Here is a 20,498-nt window from a genome sequence, read left to right as displayed (position 1 = left end):
GACACCTTTATAGAATGTGCCTTGGGAAATGCTAAGTAGGTGTCACGCTAGTGGTAGAGTAGGGAGAGACTAGTGCTTTATACCTATGAATCTTCAATTAAGGGGAATATCGATATTGGAGCCATCATCCTCTGTATCCTGATTCTGGAATTGATTATTATGTACATTTTGCACTGTCTTAATTTCTCATAGGTTTGGTTTTGAATTAGTTAAAATGTGTCTCCACACCCTCATTATGAGGTGCTTGTATGTTCAACTGTTCTGGGCTTCATATTAAATTAACAAAATCAATTTGGGAGTCTGTGATTCTTTGGAGTCATAGTTCATTGCCACTGTGATGGATGATCAGCCTAGGGTTCCAGAGCAGATCTAGAACATGGATCCTGGCTCCTTCAATGCTATGGCGACACCTGTTTTAAGGTATCATGCGGGAACAATTTATGACGTTTAAATGCCTTTTTAATGTATTGACGTGCTGGTCAGGGACGTGTGGCTGCCTTGCACACCTATAGTTATACTTCTCTATTCCAAGTGTCACTGGTCACTCGTAGCCTGGTCACATTTTTTTATAATCAGGACAATTGTAAACAATTCTAGAATTACTGTATCACTTTCTCATTTATATTCATTCTTCAATTTTACAATTCATCAATCATCAATGTCAAAGATATTCATTCAGTGGTATTAAATTTAACAACTGCGACTTTCTGTTTTAAACATAAATAATAACGAAGAAACACATAAAGTGGCTTATTTAAAAATTTAAGGTTTTGTTTCAATCCGTGTATTCGTTGCCTGCCCAATGCATTTCAGGATGAGAATCCCTTCTTCAGGGGCCACTGTGAAAAATGGTGAGGGAAAATCTTCCAGGGATCTTTCTGAGCCCCTTGCTTGTCTAAACCTCACTCAACACATTGACTCCACCACGCACTTTAAGGGCCATTCCCTCGATCAAGTGTGGTCAATTAATGTCAACCTGACTAACCTGGCAGTACAACCCTGCACTTGGTCTGACCACTCTATCATCAGTTATAATCAGCTTGCTCCCCCGCTGAGTTCTAACCCCTCTCACTCAAAAAGCACTTTTAGAACCTGGAATCTGGTTGAGCTGGTAAACTAGTAGAAACTCTGTCTAGGGAGCAGCCGGTATCGGAAGGTAATCCAGATAAATGGGAGAGAGAGATTTCCGCCTGGCAAAGGAAGGCTTTTAATCTCCATGTTCCTTTACAGACCAAAACCTACCGCCCCAGGCAACATGAAGCTGCCAAATGGTTTAACAAAGATCTTAAAACCATTAAACTCTAAGTACGCCAAGCTGAGCGGAAGTGGAGGAAAACCTACAAAGCGAAAGATAAACTTGATTATACCACCAATCTTTATCAGTATAAGGCGGCTATACTGGAGGCTAAGAGAGTCGTCTTTATGAACAGGGTACTCGATTCCGATAATGGTTCAACAGAAATCTTTATGATAGTAAAAAACTCTCTAACCCAAGCCGTGTGACCCCATCCTTTGTGCCTAGTCAGGTACTTTGCAATGACCTGAATTCCTTTTTCTTAGATAAAATAAAGTACATTCAAAATTCCATTGCCCCCACCAACTGTGGCTCCCAAAACAACAGGGATCTTCCCAATCATTGCGTTCTCAACTCCTTCCCCTTGATGGATAAGAAATGTTTCTTGGACCTCATAGTTAGGATCAAATCAGGCTCACCTAAGGAGGACTGTCCCATTTACGTCTCAATAGCAATCTATTGGTCCTTCCCTGATATATTTCTCAAATTTTTGAATCACTCTTTGTCCCTTGGCATTGTACCACTTGCTTTTAAAGAAGCAGTGGTCGTTCTACTTAAAAAAAGCAAGGCATAGTTCCCAATAAATTGGAGAACTACAGACCCATTTCTCTTCTCCTTTTCCCGGCGAAAGTGTTGGAGACCCATGTGGCCACTTGCCTTAGCTCTTTTCTGGAAACTACTACATTCCTGGACAACCATCAGGCAGGTGTCCGTTCCGCACATTCCACCAAAGCATTGATTCTATCAGTACTGGACGACCTCAAGGGACAGGCCGTCATGGATCACACTCAGGACCTGATCCTCCTTGACCTGTCTGTGGCATTTCACACCGTGAAACACAAAATTCTGTTCGGGGCTCGGCACTTCCCTGGTTCGGCTCATTTTTGGAGGCCCATCAACAGTCAGTGTGGCTATCACCCTTCAAATCTAGAATGGTAGACCTGAACTGTTCCTCAGGGCTCCTCCCTTTTGCCAATTCTTTTTAATATCTATATACACCCCCTGTTCTCAGGTATACATCAGATGGGTGTAAAAATCTTAAACTACGCAGATGACATGCAGCTTATTTTCACCCTTGACAAATCTACAGAATCCATGTACTTTGTCAAGAGGTCTATGCTGTATGTCAAAACGTGGATGAATGAAAATCAGCTAAAGTGGAATTCGGAAAAAAACGAGATCATTGTTCCCCACAGTAAACCTGACTACTGGGCTCCCTCCTATTGGCCCCCTAATCTAGGTGTGGCCCCCACCCCTAAATCTGCGATAAAAAGTATTTGTCTTCATATTGATGCTGACCTCTCCATGAGCACCCAAATTGTCTCGGTGACATCGTCATGCTTTGTCCAATTTCGCATACTGCGCAAGATCCGACTTATTATAGTAAGGAGGCCATCACCCAAATTGCTATTGCCCTAATCATTTCCAAAATCGATTATGGGTATGTCCTCTACATTGGTCTCCCACAATTCCCGAGAGATCGCCTGCAGATGATTCAAAATCAAGCGGCAAGAATCCTCTATCTTAAGGACAGGCAATGTCATATCATCCCCTGCTCAGAGACCTCCACTGGCTCCCAGTGGAGCAATGAGCCTTGTTCAAAGCTGGCTGTATACTCTTCAGAGCTATCCAAGACACCGGCCCAAGATTCATTGTCTCCCTGATCAATAAACACCTTCCCAAGCGGACTTTGAGATCCTCGCACCGGAAGCTTTTGATGGTGCCCAGAATCCGTCGCAAACGCGTAGGTGTGACTAGGTTTTCTTTCTTGGGTCCCATGATCTGGAATGCTTTCTCTGCTTCCCTCAGGCTTGAGGGAGACTATCTGTGGTTCAGAAAACAGCTAAAGACATGGCTCTTCAACGTGGCCTACAATTAGCTGTCTCGGGCTTAAAGCTGCATTCGTCTATCACTTCGACAGTGCCAAGAAACCTGTTGGTGTACGTGCGCTATACAAATTCCCACGTAACATAACATAACATTAAGGTGGAAGGAAATATCACAACCCAATGGCATTTCAACTCCATTTAAAATGCTTGTTTTATTTGGAAATTCAAGGATAATTATTCTTGGATCAATGGTGTAAATGCTCCCCTGCCTGAATACAGAATAATGTACTCTATACTGCCCAAAAGATGAAAGAACCTGTGTATACAATCCTGACAATGTGGTTGAGGTAACCCGAAAAAAGGTAAGAGAGAAAACAGAAACCATGCATCAATCTCCTCTCTGTAGTTGCAAATCAATTTGTGATCACAAGCATGGTCTTAATATCTAATCATGATGCCCTTCAAAAAGTAGTGGCCAACATAGTTTAGCAAATGAGTGTGCTACTTAGCTCGTAAGTACTCATTATCCCAGGAAGATCTATGTCACTACACCTTCTCCTGGAAATTCTGAAACACACGTTCTTCTGTGCCGCACTCTGTGGAAATAACCGACTGTAAAGCACCAATGAAGGGTGTAAGTACCCGCTTTCACTAAGCCAAAACTATATAGCATGTGTACACATACCTGCGAAAACCTACATTTGTTATATGTCCATTGATAACCTCTAGGACTCACTTGAGAGTCAATTGCTGTATATGCTATCAAGCAAGAAAGATTAAACAACCTGTTTTACAACTCTAAATTTAGAGATATAAAACCTTCCAATATTCAATTACAAAAAAAACGCATACCACGTTCGCTCTGTGCTCTATATCAAACTCCATGTCTCAAGAAACCTCTTGCGTGTCCTACCGCAGGGTAGCAACCCTTCATGCATTAGGATCAGCGCTTCCTCTGAATCACAAAGCTGAACAACAAGCAGCCATATGAGCCCTGTGTGCACTAAAGCAATCTCAGTCGCACACTTCTGATTCATGGCATAATGTTGGCCTCTCCCTTTTTTATTATGTAAATGGGACTAACATTCCCTCAAGACGCTGGGACTAACATTCCCGAAAGTCACTGAACCGATAATCACCATGTCGACAGTATATACACTGGATACATGTGCCACTACTGGAACCACTTAGGAACCTGACCTTACTCCAGTTCTTGCTCCTCATACTAGAAGTAAAAATACTAAGGAGCATTTTTACAATGAAGTGGAAGAGCTTGGCATTTGTCTCCTTGGCTTAACGCCACGCTCCGCCACTTCTGAAACGCAGGACTGCACCATATTTACAACAATATGATGCAGCCCTGTGTGTCTCCCTGTGCAGGCGTTAAATTTAGCAGCCTAGCACCAACGCAGGCGCTCTTGCACCTTCCTGCAATTAAACAATATTTAGATGGCGTTTTGCCACTTCTAAGTTTTCTGCTTAATGCAGCACACATAGAAGTTACAAAATGTAATTTTCTTTTTTTTAATATTGTTTACGTGCAGGTGCCCGCTGACTCCCCCTGTGTTGCTGTGGCTGACGAGGTAGTGGCTGACGAGGCGGCAACGTGACGACTTGCGACGTACAACGAAGGAAGTGAGAGATCTAGCGGGAAGCACGGAAGTCGGGTGCTCCGGGTACAATCATCATATAATCACCGTTGGTTGCTGAAAGGTCCGGAAAAAGCGCCGATAATAAGAGCGCAAATCTGTGAGACCTGTGAGGCACACTGGAGGTACACTCGGGGGTCCGTATAATCGTCATCTGGAACCGCCGACACTGTGAGGAGAGGGAGGCTGTAACTCAAGAGCGGACCCTCAGTGGGGATCTCCCGCAAGTGAGTCCTCTGGAGGTACTGTGATTAGCAGATCCGGAGGAGGGAGCTGGGGGCCCTGGCGAGAATCAGCGGTGGCAGCGGCGGCAGCACTGTGGAAAGGCAGTGGGAAAAGCGATTCACCCTTGGGGAAAACACCTGTTTTTAAGGGGACCAGTGAGGTCTGAATACAACCAGATAAGACCTTAGCTAGTATCTAGAAACAATTATACTGTGGTAAAACTAGTTTAAGAAGGCCCGCGGTCAGCCAGTGAGCACACAGGGGAGGTAAGTGCTTTTAGTGTTTTTTAATTAACCAAAAGTATTAAAATCATGTCTATTGAAACTCTAGACCTGGCTTGAGAATAGAAAGCACAGGAAGAGCAGGAAGACCAGGAGGCTAATTGATTTTTAGAACTGACGATCTGATGAACTGTATGGGGTAAGGAGGTAGAGCCGACTGTTTGAGAGTTTACACTGCTTTGGCGGGCAAAACCTACAAATAGTCGTATCCTATATTATCTTACTATCAAGACACAGTATATATTGAGGCCCCAATTGGAATGGCGCCAAGGAAGACAAAGCCAAGAAAAATATGTAAAGAATCAACAAAACAAAGTGGGGAGCTGGAGGTGACGCTAATTGAAGAAGGGCTGGAAGAGGCGCCCACGAATAATCCAGTGGGAAATGAGAAAAGGGAGGTGAGGAAAATCACAAAGAAACCCATCATAGTTGATAAAACAAAAGGAGGTGGCCTAATGTCCAATTCTATAAAGGACTTTGTGGGGAAGCACTTTAAGAGGACACTTACTCCGGTAAAAGGTCATGATCAAGAAAGTGACAAGGAACAACCAAGTGTAGAGGATGTCATGGAGATTGTTGATTCCTCCCTCACACAGAGTGATGTAAGTCAAATTGGCATTCCTTTGGAGCCAAGACTTTCATCTTCGCCTCAGATATTTTCCTCGTTGGGGATTGAGAATGTGATATCGGTAGAGAATGGGTCTAAAGATGAAGGGGCAAGTATTGATTTGACAAACTCTGCCTCAAGAACTGTTTTTGAAAGAAGCGAAGCCCTTGAAGGAAACTAAAGCTCTAAGATCATGGACTCTGTAAATGAAATATTACGGAATGGCACGCCGGGCTTAGATATTACGACATCATCTTCTACCTCTATGTTGGACATTATGCTAGTGCTGCAAAAAATGTTGCAAGGACTGTTAGAAGTTTCAGTACTAAATAATTCCCTGTAGCCATGAAATACAGTTTAAGAAAATGGTAGAAGAACTACAGGGGATAAGGGGGCAGATGCCAACAATGGTTAGACCAGTACTACACCCCTTAATAGAAGGTAGCACTGAAGGGCACACAGGGGCGACTACAGAGGGTAGGGCTCAGTCCGATGTGTACATTTCCAGATGGCCAATGCTGGTAAGGAGACGGGGACATTTTCCCTGGACAAAACGCCTGTCCCACAGATATTCTCATAAAAGACCTACTCACACATATGGAAGAAAGAAAGCACCACTAATAAAAAAGAAGGGCAAGGAATTTCAGACTAGGGAACAATCTTATGGAAATGGAATGCTGCGAAATAACAAAATGGAAGGAAGCCATATAGAGAGGCAAATTGGGTCTGTAGGAGTAGTAGCAGATGTGGAAGGGAAAATGGTACGGCGGAAATGCACGCGCAAATCCTGTAGGGAAGATCAGAGTCTAAAAATTAAAGGAGATAAGCTAGGAGGGAAAGAATACCCTAGAAACTCAGCAATAGAAGGAAGAAGAACAAACACTTTTCTTAAAAAGAATGAATGGCAGAGAAGTGGAGATTGGGACGCAAAAATTCCCTCAGATAAGCTCAGTAAGAATAAAATGTGGATTTACTTTAAACCGGCCGATCAAGTGACGGGGAGAAAAAAACAAAGGAAGTTTGTCCCCCTAAATCGCTCACAGCTCTTATTTTCCTTTGCAAAATGTTCAAGTTTAAAAGAAATTGGTACCAAGGATTTGAGACAGGTTGGGTTCAGTAGTAATATTAAAGGCGTTGAATATACAAAAGTCCAAGTCTACTCAGGTCTGGTTAAGGCAGCCAGTCAGTCAGTCAAAATACTTTATTGCGATAACTTAATATCATATAAGGACAATGGCAAAATACATATTACACAAAAATACATATACAAGAAATTCATGCATAAAAAACAGTTAAAAACAGTAAAAATAAGATCCACACTGCGTATTTACAATTCATATCAGCGTGGATTATAAAGTGCAAGAGTGCTAAAACTAAGTACAACTACTACTAAAAAAGGAAAACTCCAGCAGGACAGACATAACAAGGACCAAATATGCCCTGATTAAAAACCATGATCTAGAACAAAGTGCCTTAATGTAGTGCATAGTCTATGCTGCTTAAGGGGGTAACCACATTTTTTAATCTAATATTCCTGCTCCTGATGGCACTCACCAGGAAACTAGCCACATAAAACATGATCCTGGGTGTCTGTAAAAGCTGTAAGAAAATAAGGGCAGGTTTAACTTGAATGAAACCCTCCGTCTTAAGAATTGGCACTATGAACTTTCTCCTAGCATCATTGTAGTGACTACAAAACATCACAAAGTGCATAGTATTTTGTTCGGAGAAGTGATCACAAGAACATGGTAACGCCTTTTCTGGAGTGCTCCAAACAGGATAAAAACCAAGGTTAAAATGAATCAAGTTCATGCGAAAACGAGTTAAAATAAACCTGTGTTAGGGGTGAGTCACCACATTCAAATAATTTTCTGGGCCGTCAGGTATGAGTAACATTAGACTAGTCCTGACACTAACTTTTCTTAGCTCACACTCTTCTCTCTCCAGAGATAAAAGCTCTCTCATTGCACATTTTGTAAGTGCGATATCTTCAAATGTTATAGATCATATTTCAGAATAAAGCTCTGGCCTCCCCAGCCTGGAAAAGCTATCCTTGATGTAAGTCAGCCACTTGATGTTATTGGCTTTGTCCAAACACAAACAATCTTTCAAAATAATATGGTTTAAGGGAATTTCATCATTGAGCCACAACCTCAGCCATGCTACTAGAGGTGCTATTTTTATCAAATCAATGATGTAACCTTCCCCTACTTCCATATGAACGGTGTAGGACGAGGTTGATTGCGGAACACCAAGGAGAGATCTAAAAAATTTGTTTTCCATCATTTGTAGGGAATCCAGCCCCCTATATCCCCAAATAGAACTTCCATAAGTTGCCACCGAGATACATTTGGCCTTATAGATTTTCAATATGGCTATGAATGGCCTAGCCCCAAGTTTTTTGGAGAACCCCTGAAGGGCTGCAGAAGTTCTTGCTAGGGCAGTTGCTCTGTTCTTGACCTGGGGACCCCAATTACCCTTCTCATCAAATGTGATTCCCAAGTAGGGGAAGGTAGTTACTCGGGCAAGCTTCTCCTGCCCACACAGGAAAGTTTTATGACAATTTGTCCTTGCTACTCTTCCCATGAGCATAATTTGAGATTTCTTTGAGTTTATTTTCAAATCTAGTGAGGTCATGAAAGTTTCAAAAGCATCCAAGAGGCGCTGGAGACCCACCCCAGTACGCGCAAGGAGGACCGCGTCATCCGCGTAGAGGAGGACAGGAATCCCCTGTTCCCCTGCACGCGGAATATTCGGGGTCACATCCCTAAGAGCCGGCTCCAGAGCATTTACATATAGAGTGAACAACAGGGGAGCCAAAATGCACCCCTGTCTAACACCTCTCTCAGAAGCAAAGGCGTCGGTGCACCTGCCTCTCGTGGTGACTCTAATTTTAGCAGTTAAACCCGAGTGCAAATCAGCCAAGAGATTAACTATAGTCCTATCCAGACCCATTTCCAGCAATTTTACCCAGAGCTTTGATCTGTTGACCAGATCAAAAGCAGAGGAGAGGTCCATGAACCCAAGGTACATGGACCCCTCCTTAGCCCTGGTATATTTTTCAATCAGCAAGTGGAGATTAAGGCATTGGTCCTGGGTACTTCTTTTAGGTCTAAAACCATATTGCACATTCGTAAGGATACTATTTTCGGCAACCCATTCATTTAATTTCACTAAAATGACTCTTCCTAGAATCTTAACTGAAGAGTCAATCAATGAGATTGGTCTATAACAAGCAGGGTCCTGCCTATTCCCTTTTTTAAACACAGGGATGATTATAGATGTTTTCCATGATTTAGGTATATTGTCATGGCTTAATGCATTAAAAACCCTGCAAAGTAGTCTAGACCAAAAATTGGGGAAGCATTTAAAGGCATCCGCAGGAACCCCATCGGGTCCTGGGGCCTTTTTCTTTATGGTACAATCTATAGCATGTAAAACTTCCAACGTCTCAAAGTGCAAATGAGTCCCAGTAGCTTTAAAGTCATCCTCACGAGCCCCAAGAGCTCCGCTAGTATGACTGGAATATATGTCACTAAAGTGTTTAATCCAACCTTCGTCAGATATATTTGTTTCAAGGGGGGAATTCTCCTCCCCTGTAAAAAGAGGTTGGTTGACAACTTTCCAAAATTTTCCACTGTTTTTCAGTATTGCTGGGTCTAGGAGCTGGATCCAGGCTTCATCTTTAATCTCTTTTTTCCTGTCTGCTATAGTTTTCTTGTACTGAGCTCTGCATGTAGTGATAAGTACACAATCTTTTGGTACAGCCTTCAAAGCATTTAGTAGTGCAGAATGTGTTTTTGAACATTTATGATCAAACCATCTTCTAATGGGCTCTGTCTTGGGTTTAGAAACAATAGACAGACGGTGGTTAATCTTACTACAAATACTACCAAAGGCAAGTATCACTTCTCTGTTTTCAGCCTTACTAGATAGGCACACACCAACTTCGTCCTCAGCGTCAGCGAGTACCTCTTGTACAAAGGGTTCAGGGTTGATGTTATCCCACTTTAATCTGCGTCCCTGATCTTTAAGTTTAAATGCATGTGAGCTAATACTAGGGCCATGTTTACGCCTTAGTAAACCAGTGGTTACTATATCCAAGGAGACAGGATTGTGATCACTAAAGACAGAAACCACAGTTTTATACATTAAAACCTTATCTAAAAAACACAATGAAATAAAAATATAATCAATAATAGAGCCATTGTCTGTTCCCTTAAATGTAGATAATCTAGCCCCCCCTTCCCCACACCCAGACTCATATAGATTCCATCCTGCTAAAAAGTTCTCTAGACACTCCCCCTGTTTATTGTGTTCAAGATGGATAGGTGTACAGTACTGGGGGGAATCTACTTCATCGCAAACACACATTGATAAACACGGGTGTATATTGAAATCACCCAAAAAGATGATTTCAAAAGAGTGAACATTTTCACTATAGACTGACAAAAATTGATCCAATCTATCTAGGCTATAGAGAGTACAGTCAGATGCATTGGAATTATAAAAAATTATAAATAAAATATTGGGAGAATCTGCCGACGAAAGTTCAACTATTAGACATTGTTCGGAACCTGAATCACATTTCTTTAGACGGCCATTAATGTCTGTTTTAAAGAGGCTTAACAGGCCTCCCTTGGCTCTGCCAGCAACGCTAGCTACTGCAGGGATACAGAAATGACTATATCCATCTAAAGAAAAACTGTTATTTATATCCCAGGTTTCCTGCAAGGCAATTATATCATACCTTGTCATCAAGTCTACCCATGCCACATTTCCTACTTTGGTCTTAATTCCTGCAATGTTCCAGGTAAGGATACTAAATACTTCTACCTGTTTCTCATCGTAGCTTATATGTGCAGGTGAAAGTCAATCATTTTGGTCCAAAAAGGATAGAGGAGCATAGCGGTTAGACAGCAATAAAGGTTGTACAAAGGGATTATGATGAACTGGATGAGGTGAGTGATATTTGATGTTTCGATGTTGATCTTGGCCCCATCTGTTATTTGTGTCCCTATTATTATCCCACCCAAATGCAGGAATCCTAGGGTAGGTAACATTCTGTTGTTCTCCGTAAAAGAATTTTAAAGTTAATGGGACAACAGTGCCCTGCCTGCGCTGGGGCGGGAGTACGTTGGTAAGGATGTTAGGAAGGACACCTGCATGTGAAAAACTCACTGCCACACAATCCCCTTTAAATTTTTTGGGGCGGTTACCCAGCCAGGATACCCTTTTTGCAGTTTTAATCTCTTGAGCCAATTGCTGATCCCCTCCCCGGGCTAGTCTCACATTATTTGTGAGCCATTGCAATGCCTTCTTTGACAAGGAAGTAGTAGTTTCAACTATGCCTGGTTGCAAGGGGGGGATATTTGCTAATACAAGAACAACAGGTGAAGCTTCAACTATAAATTGTAAAGGGTCAGTTGTGTGGACTTGCGCTAAGGGGATATCAACTCTTAAGGAGCCATCCCCGTTACCACCTAAATTGTCGGCACTTGATAGTGAGGGCTGTATTAGGGGATTATTAGGCAACAGATCCTCTATTCCTTCACCAACATCATCTGCATCTGCATGCTCCCCAGTATTGTTGGCCATATTTCCAACCAGCGTGGTAATATTTTCAACACCCTCAACTAACTTATACTGCTGCCCACCTAGCTTTTTAACCTCAGTTAGTAATTTATCTATCTTTGCTACTAGAGGTTTAATAATAGCTCTAATTTTGATATCAATCAACTCAGCAATTTTTGCAAGCAAATCATCTTGAACGCTAGATTTTACTCTCCCCTCTCCTTTTTCCTTTAACTTATCCTTGGGAGTAATTGCCCTCTTCCTCCTTGACCCCGACCTTAGCCCTGGTCGTTTTGACTGGGTTTTAGCACCAGAATGTTCTATCCGGGGGGCATGGTCGATTAGAGACTGATCCTCATCAGAGAGACCGGACTGAACCTCCTGTTCCGAGTCACTGTCTATGTTGTTCACTGGGTCCGCAATAAGTGCCTCGGGGGCATGCACTATAATCTCAGTTTGATTGCGGCTACCCTGGTTGATGGAGAGGGCTGGACAAGCCTCTGGATCAGTTTCCAAGGATATAATATCGTCAGTTGGAGGCAATATACTAGGGGTCAAGCATTGTAGGTCTGGTGACTGGCTCAACCCCAAAGATTCTCTTCTCTGTGTGTTTATTTTCTGCACAGTTTGAACCAAATAATTTTCCATAGTGTTTGTGGCAGTGACCACGCCTCTTTTAGGCATCCTGCCCCTACACCCAGGGAGCAGTCTCCACACTCTTATGTGGGCGTGACAAAACAACAGTGCCTTACTTGGTTAGTCCGATTGCCTCAAGAGGCCGACAGCGATTCTGGCCCTGGTCCTGTCGCCTCCTGCCGCTTAGGGCCGTAGAGGGCCCACCCTTTGCCCGGGCTTAGCCCCGGGCGTCCCGCTCACGTCCCGCGACGCGGGGGTGTCTGGTGTTTTATGGCGCCAGCGGCGCTCTCCTTCCGCGTCAATTCCGTGCCGCCGCGAGGCCTGCCGGGTGTTGTGGTTCCCGGAGCGGCGGCGCAATGCTTAAGGGCAGAGTGACTCTCGGCGGTGGCGGCTTGGCGTCCTTGGTGTCCCTGGCAGTATCGGCGTGGCAGGTAAGTTCTATGGTCTCCCCCGCTCTGCCGGGGTGTCTGGTGTTTTATGGCGCCAGCGGCGCTCTCCTTCCGCGTCAATTCCGCGCCGCCGCGAGGCCTGCCGGGTGTTGTGGTTCCCAGAGCGGCGGCGCGATGCTTAAGGGCAGAGTGACTCTCGGCGGTGGCGGCTTGGCGTCCTTGGTGTCCCTGGCAGTATCGGCGTGGCAGGTAAGTTCTATGGTCTCCCCCGCTCTGCCGGGGTATCTGGTGTTTTATTTTCCTTTGCAAAATGTTCAAGTTTAAAAGAAATTGGTACCAAGGATTTGAGACAGGTTGGGTTCAGTAGTAATATTAAAGGCGTTGAATATACAAAAGTCCAAGTCTACTCAGGTCTGGTTAAGGCAGCCATTCAGAAAGCTGAGAAGGAGATCTTAAAAGAGGGTATAAGAATAATCCCCGAAGTAGAAGTTGAAAAAGGGAAACAGCGAGAGGGAGACTTCCTGAGATTCCATGCAGGTTTGGGGGTAAGGCAGGTGAAGTTGGTAGCAGGGGGGCGTGGCGAGAAGGCAAATATTACCATAGCTGTAGAGAACCTGGAGCCTAATAAAAACTGGGGCAATTGGGGCTCGGATAATAGTATCCTAAGTACATCCTCATGGGGTTTGAATGAATCAGGGTACCTTTGTGAAATCGATTAGGACACTGAGTTGTCGCATAGCCTGAGAATAATATCATGGAACAATAAATGGATTGGGAGGGCAAACAAAGGTGGATAGTTTAAACCACGTTGCACAGTATGTTGATAATATTTGTTTGCAGGAAACATGGCTATGCGGCAACACCCCAGTGGTTGAAGGGTTTGTTCAAATTCATAAGCCAGCCAGTAAAATAAAAAAATGTGGGCGCCCGTCGGGTGGGATTATGACTCTCACTTCAACCAGGCTAGCGAAAAAGGTTAAGTTAATCAGCACATCATGGAAATGGTTGTTGGTTTGTAAGGTATACCATTCGAGCAGCGAAGGGAAAGAGGAGAAGCAGATCATTATAAATGTATATATACAATGGAGTTCTCAAAAAGAATATGATACAGAAATGGGGCTAATCAATTTAAATGAAATGTATGGAATAGAGGTAATGGTGATGATGGGCGATTTTAATCACAAACTAAATTATGAAAAGATAGATCATTGGTTCGAGGAAATTTTGAGCTCTAATAATATAGGTTCAGCAAAATTTCCCATGTGTGTAACTACCAATCAGGATGAAGCATTAGGGAAGTTTCTGGGTTCCACAGGATTAATATGCTTAAATGGCAGGTTGGACCCAGACCGCCCAGCAACACGGACTTTTAGAGTAGGGAATCAACAGTGCCTATAGACCTTGGGCCTCATTTATGAAGCCGTGCGTCAGTTTTGCGCTTCCGATGCGTCACTTTTTGTGACGCATCGGCGGCGTAAAACATGCGTCGTGTTGCGCACTATTTACAATCTAAGCAGATGTGTCACTTTGTAAACCCCTGCGCTACATTTTACCTGCGTCAGGTATAATGTATGCAAAGGGGGCGTTCACCCGCAAAAAGCCTCGTAATAGCGATGCAGTGAAATCTATGAGATTTCACTGCGTCACTTTTAGGACGCTGGTGCGTCAAAATCTTGCGCCTGCCTCACATCAGGCGTAAGACTGACGCAAGCCCTTTCACATGGGGCTTTCCCATGTGAAAGGACGCATTGCTGGAGTTGCGTCACTTTTGTGACACAACCCAGCAATGCGTGACTTTTGCGCTTACAGATACGTCAGAAATACTGACGTATCTGTAACTCCTTGCGACATGATGCGTCATATTATAAATATGACGCATCAATCATGTCGCAGGAGGAGCGCAGTGAAAAGTGACGCATCGCTGTTTTCACGCAGCGATGCGTCACTTTTCATAAATAAGGCCCCATGTTTTTGTTCAAGCTTGGAACTATGTTATGGTAAATAAGTTCCGGATAATCAAGCGCACGGATAGTGACCATAATGCTTTGTTTTATGAATGTTTAAGAGGACCTTCAATCCCATGGGAGAGAGTCATCCCCCAAAATGTGGAATACCCCAAGCGCCTGACTACAAAACTGACGGAAGAATATGTTAAGAAATTAGTAAACTTTCAACAAAACCTAACGAAGGATAGTGTTGAAGGACAGCAGGTAATATGGTACGTGGACAAAATTGTACAGGCGGTACAATGCCTCAGAGTGCATCTAAATGATAAGAAACAGGCTAAGGTAAAAGAACAACATAACCAAGGAAGGCAACCCAGGTGATTTAGGGCCAGATGTAGGTAATTTTATTTTACCACCTCTTAAATACCGAATCATACCGATTCGGTATTTAAGAAGTGGTAAAATAGAAGTACCGAGATGTAGGTAAATCCAGATGTGCATTTACCGACCGGTAATGCCCAATCATTCCTATGGGCTTTGTAGCCCATAGGAATGAATGGGCATTACCGATTCGGTAATTACCGAATCGGTAAATACCGATTTTGACAAGGGTGCAGGGGGTGTCACTTTGACACCCTCTAGCACCCCCAAAAAAGGTTTGGGGGCCATGTGGCAGGCATACCTGCCCTAAGGGCAGGTCTGCCTGTCATATGGCAGAGGTGTGCATGCACACATGTGCATGCACACCTGAATCGGTATTTTACCATCAAATTGAATTTGATGGTAAAATACCGAATTTGTAGGGCTTGTGGGACTCAGAAGAGTCCCACCTACATCTCAATTTTACCGATTCTGTAAAAATACCGGTCGGTAAATTTACCGACCGGTATATTTACCGAATCGGTAAAATTACCGAATTGGCCTGTTTCCTTCCCCCTACATGTCAAAAGCCAAATACCGGTCGGTAACGGCCGAATTAGGCCGTTATCGACCGGTATTTGGCTACCTACATCTGGCCCTTAATCTTGCCTGTAGGAATAAAAAAAAGGGCTATTCGGAAAATAGAATGGAGGCAGAGGATACGCTATGAAGTAAAAAACTTAGCGATCCTGCTCAACTTGAAGAAAGAATATAAATCCTTAGTAAGAACGCAGAAAAGGATTTTTAAAGAAAAATGTTGGGGAAACCTACTAGAAACAATAGAAACTAAAAATATAAAAGGGTTCTCGAGGTAGATACATGAGGCCCCATAAAGACACCGGGAAATATGAGCTGTGTTGTGGAAGAGGCGGCTTGGGTAAACTACTTGGGTAATTTATACAAAGCAAATAGGAACCTGGAAACAAAATAAGGAACAATCGATCTGGACAGTCTCCATAGAAGAGTTAAAAGCAGCTTTTAATACAGAGATAAATAAAGAAACAATCAAGAAGATGAATTTATCTCGTGCAGCAGGACCAGATAACCTTCCAGCCATCTTAAATAAAACTCAAATAGATTGGTGGGCTGGTTTCCTATCGCACATGTTCACGGCCATTGTAGACTCCGGTTGTATTCCTAAATCCTGGAGAGGGTCAATAATTAGACCATTACATGAAAAGGGAGATACGAAGGATCCAATGAACTACAGGTTAATTAACCTGCTGGACATTGGAGAAAAAGTATTTTCAAAAATAATCCTTGGTAGATTAAAGGAGTGGGTGGAGCGGCGGTCGATAGTCCCAATAGAATAGGGACGTTTTTTGGAGAACCCCTGAAGGGCTGCAGAAGTTCTTGCTAGGGCAGTTGCTCTGTTCTTGACCTGGGGACCCCATGGACAAAACAAAAATGTTGTGCTTCGGGGAGAGAAATTCGAAGTGCAATTGGTATCTGGGCCAAACCAAACTAGAAATTGTAAATGAATATAAATATCTTGGAATATGGTTTACAAATGTGTTGTAGTGGGGTAGGCATCTTGAGGCAGAGAAACTAAAAGCTCAACTGGTGGTATGTGGGCTGAAAAGATTTAACCGCAGTTATGGAGATATGTACCACAAACCCCTATTGATGGTCTTTAAAGCAATGATTCCCCCGCAACTCCAATACGGTTCAGAAATTCTTTGTATGGATGGTAATAGCTTCTGGGATAAAGAGGAGGGGAAATGTTTAAAATCTTTATTGTGCCCCCCCGAGCTCGGCAATGATCCAGGCAGTCCGACTGGAAGCGGGTCTGACTGCGTGGAATGTTGAGGTGCAACAAAGTCTACTCCGATTTTGGAATCGTTTGGGTTTTGGGGAGGTCCCTAGGGTATCTCAATGGTGTATGAAAGAAATTCAAGTGAGTGAGCTAAAATGGGCTAAAACCACAAGAAGTAAACTTCAGTCCATTTGTGACCACCTGAAGGTGAAAATAGACCCGAAGACATTAAAAAATGAATGTAATAAAGAGCGTACTTAAAATGCAGGGAAAAGAATTGTCCAGAGCAATAGACCGGGAGTATTTGTTTAAGAAAGACTCTGTAAAATTTATGAGCAATCTCTTGAGAGGAGACGGGAGGGAGGGTGGCTAGCTCCTACAGTGTTGCAGGTGATGGCTGGACTTGTTTCTTGCCCTCAGGCAGAGGCCACATCTGTCTGCTCCAGATGCTTCCAGCCTTAGTCTCAGCTCACCACGGGATTTAAAAGCGAGGCTCAGTGGGTCCTGTGTTTGTGGCAGCAGTAACTCCCATTCCAAATACAAGAATACTCATAATGGCCCCTGCAGTTTAGTCCACCCCCCCCACCCAGGTCAGTTGTCATGAGTGCCATGATAATATATAATACAATATATTATACAATACCAACCAACCCCATCCATCCTCAAACACATACAGGAATACTGTTGGTTGGCAAAACAATATTAAATATTTATTTCCCATAAATGTAGGTCATCCATTAAAAAGTAGAAGATTGTTCTTAAAATATAATGTAACTTTAAAAGTTCATACCAATTGCTTCAATGTCTTCAGACTTTCCTTTGGGTTACCATCAACAACTCGAGAAGACACAAGATCTACAATACCAGATGGAAAACACATATTTAGCACAATCACAAACAGAAATACGTTTTGCAAATAACGTTGAAGAATGTGTTTTCTTCTGTGTTTTCTTGTCCTCACCTGTAATTACCACATCTCTTATGTGAGGGGCTAATAGGACTTCAATGTATCCTGAGTGAGGATCTGTTTAACTGTGGTGCTCTGTGCTGAAGTGCTGTGTGTTCTGCATGGGTGCCTGATCTCTGGGGCTGCTGTACATGGCTCTGGGTGTCCTGCATGGGTGCTGCTCTGTGGGGCTGCTGTACATGGGTCTGGGTGTCCTGCATGGGTGCTGCTCTCTGGGGCTGCTGTGCATGGGTCTGGGTGTCCTGCATGGGTGCCTGCTCTGTGGGGCTGCTGTACATGGGTCTGGGTGTCCTCCATGGGTGCCTGCTCTGTGGGGCTGCTGTACATGGGTCTGGGTGTCTTGCATGGGTGCCTGCTCTCTGGGGCTGCTGTACATGGGTCTGGGTGTCTTGCATGGGTGCCTGCTCTCTGGGGCTGCTGTACATGGGTCTGGGTGTCCTGCATGGGTGCTGCTCTGTGGGGCTGCTGTACATGGGTCTGGGTGTCCTGCATGGTGCCTGCTCTCTGGGGCTGCTGTACATGGGTCTGGGTGTCCTGCATGGGTGCTGCTCTGTGGGGCTGCTGTACATGGGTCTGGGTGTCCTGCATGGTGCCTGCTCTCTGGGGCTGCTGTACATGGGTCAGGGTGTCCTGCATGGGTGCCTGCTCTGCGGGGCTGCTGTACATGGGGCTGGGTGTCCTGCATGGGTGCTGCTCTGTGGGGCTGCTGTACAAGGGTCTGGGTGTCCTGAATGGGTGCCTGCTCTGTGGGACTGCTGTACATGGGTCTGGGTGTTCTGCATGGGTGCCTGCTCTCTGGGGCTGCTGTACATGGGTCTGGGTGTCCGGCATGGGTGCCTGCTCTGTGAGGCTGCTGTACATGGGTCTGGGTGTTCTGCATGGGTGCCTGCTCTGTGGGGCTGCTGTACATGGGTCTGGGTGTCCTGCATGGGTGCCTGCTCTGTGGGACTGCTGTACATGGGTCTGGGTGTCCTGCATGGGTGCCTGCTCTGTGGGGCTGCTGTACATGGGCCTGTGTGTTCTGCATGGGTGCCTGCTCTGTGGGACTGCTGTACATGGGTCTGGGTGTCCTGCATGGGTGCCTGCTCTGTGGGGCTGCTGTACATGGGTCTGGGTGTCCTGCATGCGTGGCTGCTCTCTGGGACTGCTGTACATGGGTCTGGGTGTCCTGCATGGGTGCCTGCTCTGTGGGGCTGCTGTACATGGGTCTGGGTGTTCTGCATGGGTGCCTGCTCTGGGGGGCTGCTGTACATGGGTCGGGGTGTACTGCATGGGTGCTGCTCTCTGGGGCTGTGGGTCTGGGTGTTCTGCATGGGTGCTGCTCCCTGGGGCTGCTGTACATGGGTCTGTGTGTCCTCCATGGGTGCCTGCTCTGTGGGGCTGCTGTTCATGGCTCTGGGTGTCCTGCATGGGTGCTGCTCTGTGGGGCTGCTGGACATGGGTCTGGGTGTTCTGCATGGGGCTGCTCTCTGGGGCTGCTGTACATGGGTCGGGGTGTCCTGCATGGATGCCTGCTCTGTGGGGCTGCTGTACATGGGTCTGGGTGTCCTGCATGGGTGCCTGCTCTGTGAAGCTGCTGTACATGGGTCTGGGTGTCCTGCATGGGTGCCTGCTCTGTGGGGCTGCAGTACATGGGTCTGTGTGTCCTGCAAGGGTGCTGCTCTGTGGGGCTGCTGTACATGGGTCTGGGTGTCCTGCATGGGTGCTGCTCTGTGGGGCTGCTGTACATGGGTCTGGGTGTACTGCATGGGTGCTGCTCTCTGGGGCTGCTGTAAATGGGTCTGGGTGTCCTGCATGTGTGCCTGCTCTGTGGGGCTGCTGTACATGGGTCTGGGTGTCCTGCATGGGTGGTGCTCTCTGGGGCTGCTGTACATGGGTCTGGGTGTCCTGCATGGGTGCCTGCTCTGTGGGGCTGCTGTACATGGGTCTGTGTGTCCTGCATTGGTGCTGCTCTCTGGGGCTGCTGTACATGGGTCTGGGTGTCCTGCATGGGTGCCTGGTCTCTGGGGCTGCTGTACATGGGTCTGGGTGTCCTGCATGGGTGCTGCTCTCTGGGGCTGCTGTACATGGGTCTGGGTGTCCTGCATGGGTGCCTGCTCTGTGGGTCTGCTGTACATGGGTCTGTGTGTTCTGCATGTGTGCCTGCTCTCCGGGGCTGCTGTACATGGGTCTGTGTGTTCTGCATGGGGTCTGCTCTCTGGGGCTGCTGTACATGGGTCTGGGTGTTCTGCATGGGTGCCTGCTCTGTGGGGCTGCTGTACATCGGTCTGGGTGTCCTGCATGGGTGCCTGCTCTGTGGGGCTGCTGTACATGGGTCTGGGTGTCCCGCATGGGGCCTGCCCTGTGGGGCTGCTGTACATGGGTCTGGGTGTCCTGTATGGGTGCCTGCTCTGTGGGGCTGCTGTACATGGGTCTGGGTGTCCTGCATGGGTGCCTGCTCTGTGGGGCTGCTGTACATGGGTCTGGGTGTCCTGCATTGGTGCCTGCTCTCTGGGGCTGCTGTACATGGGTCTGGGTGTACTGCATGGGTGCTGCTCTCTGGGGCTGCTGTAAATGGGTCTGGGTGTCCTGCATGGGTGCCTGCTCTGTGGGGCTGCAGTACATGGGTCTGGGTGTCCTGCATGGGTGCCTGCTCTGTGGGGCTGCAGTACATGGGTCTGTGTGTCCTGCATGGGTGCCTGCTCTGTGGGGCTGCTGTACATGGGTCTGGGTGTCCTTCATGGGGGCCTGCTCTCTGGGGCTGCTGTACACGGGTCTGGGTGTCCTGCATGGGTGCCTGCTCTGTGGGGCTGCTGTACATGGGTCTGGGTGTCCTGCATGGGTGCCTGCTCTGTGGGGCTGCTGTACATGGGTCTAGGTGTTCTGTATGGGGGCTGCTCTCTGGGGCTGCTGTACATGGGTCTGTGTGTCCTGCAAGGGTGCTGC

General features: G+C 45.8%; 1 protein-coding gene across 4 annotated transcripts in view; it reads right to left on the bottom strand.

The window, feature by feature from the left end:
• The window catches only part of LOC144766566 (uncharacterized), an 844,102-nt gene that overhangs the window by 810,812 nt on the left and 12,792 nt on the right, over positions 1–20,498 (bottom strand). For all 4 annotated transcript variants that reach the window (XM_078650371.1, XM_078650370.1, XM_078650369.1 and 1 more), the window contains exon 2: positions 17,397–17,461. In XM_078650371.1, the coding sequence (XP_078506497.1) occupies positions 17,397–17,461 (65 nt within the window). The remainder of the gene's footprint in view (positions 1–17,396; positions 17,462–20,498) is intronic.

Source organism: Lissotriton helveticus, chromosome 7, assembly GCF_964261635.1.
Source record: "Lissotriton helveticus chromosome 7, aLisHel1.1, whole genome shotgun sequence".
In the NCBI taxonomy this organism is placed as follows: Eukaryota; Metazoa; Chordata; class Amphibia; order Caudata; family Salamandridae; genus Lissotriton; species Lissotriton helveticus.
This window is presented reverse-complemented; position numbering and strand designations above follow the sequence as displayed.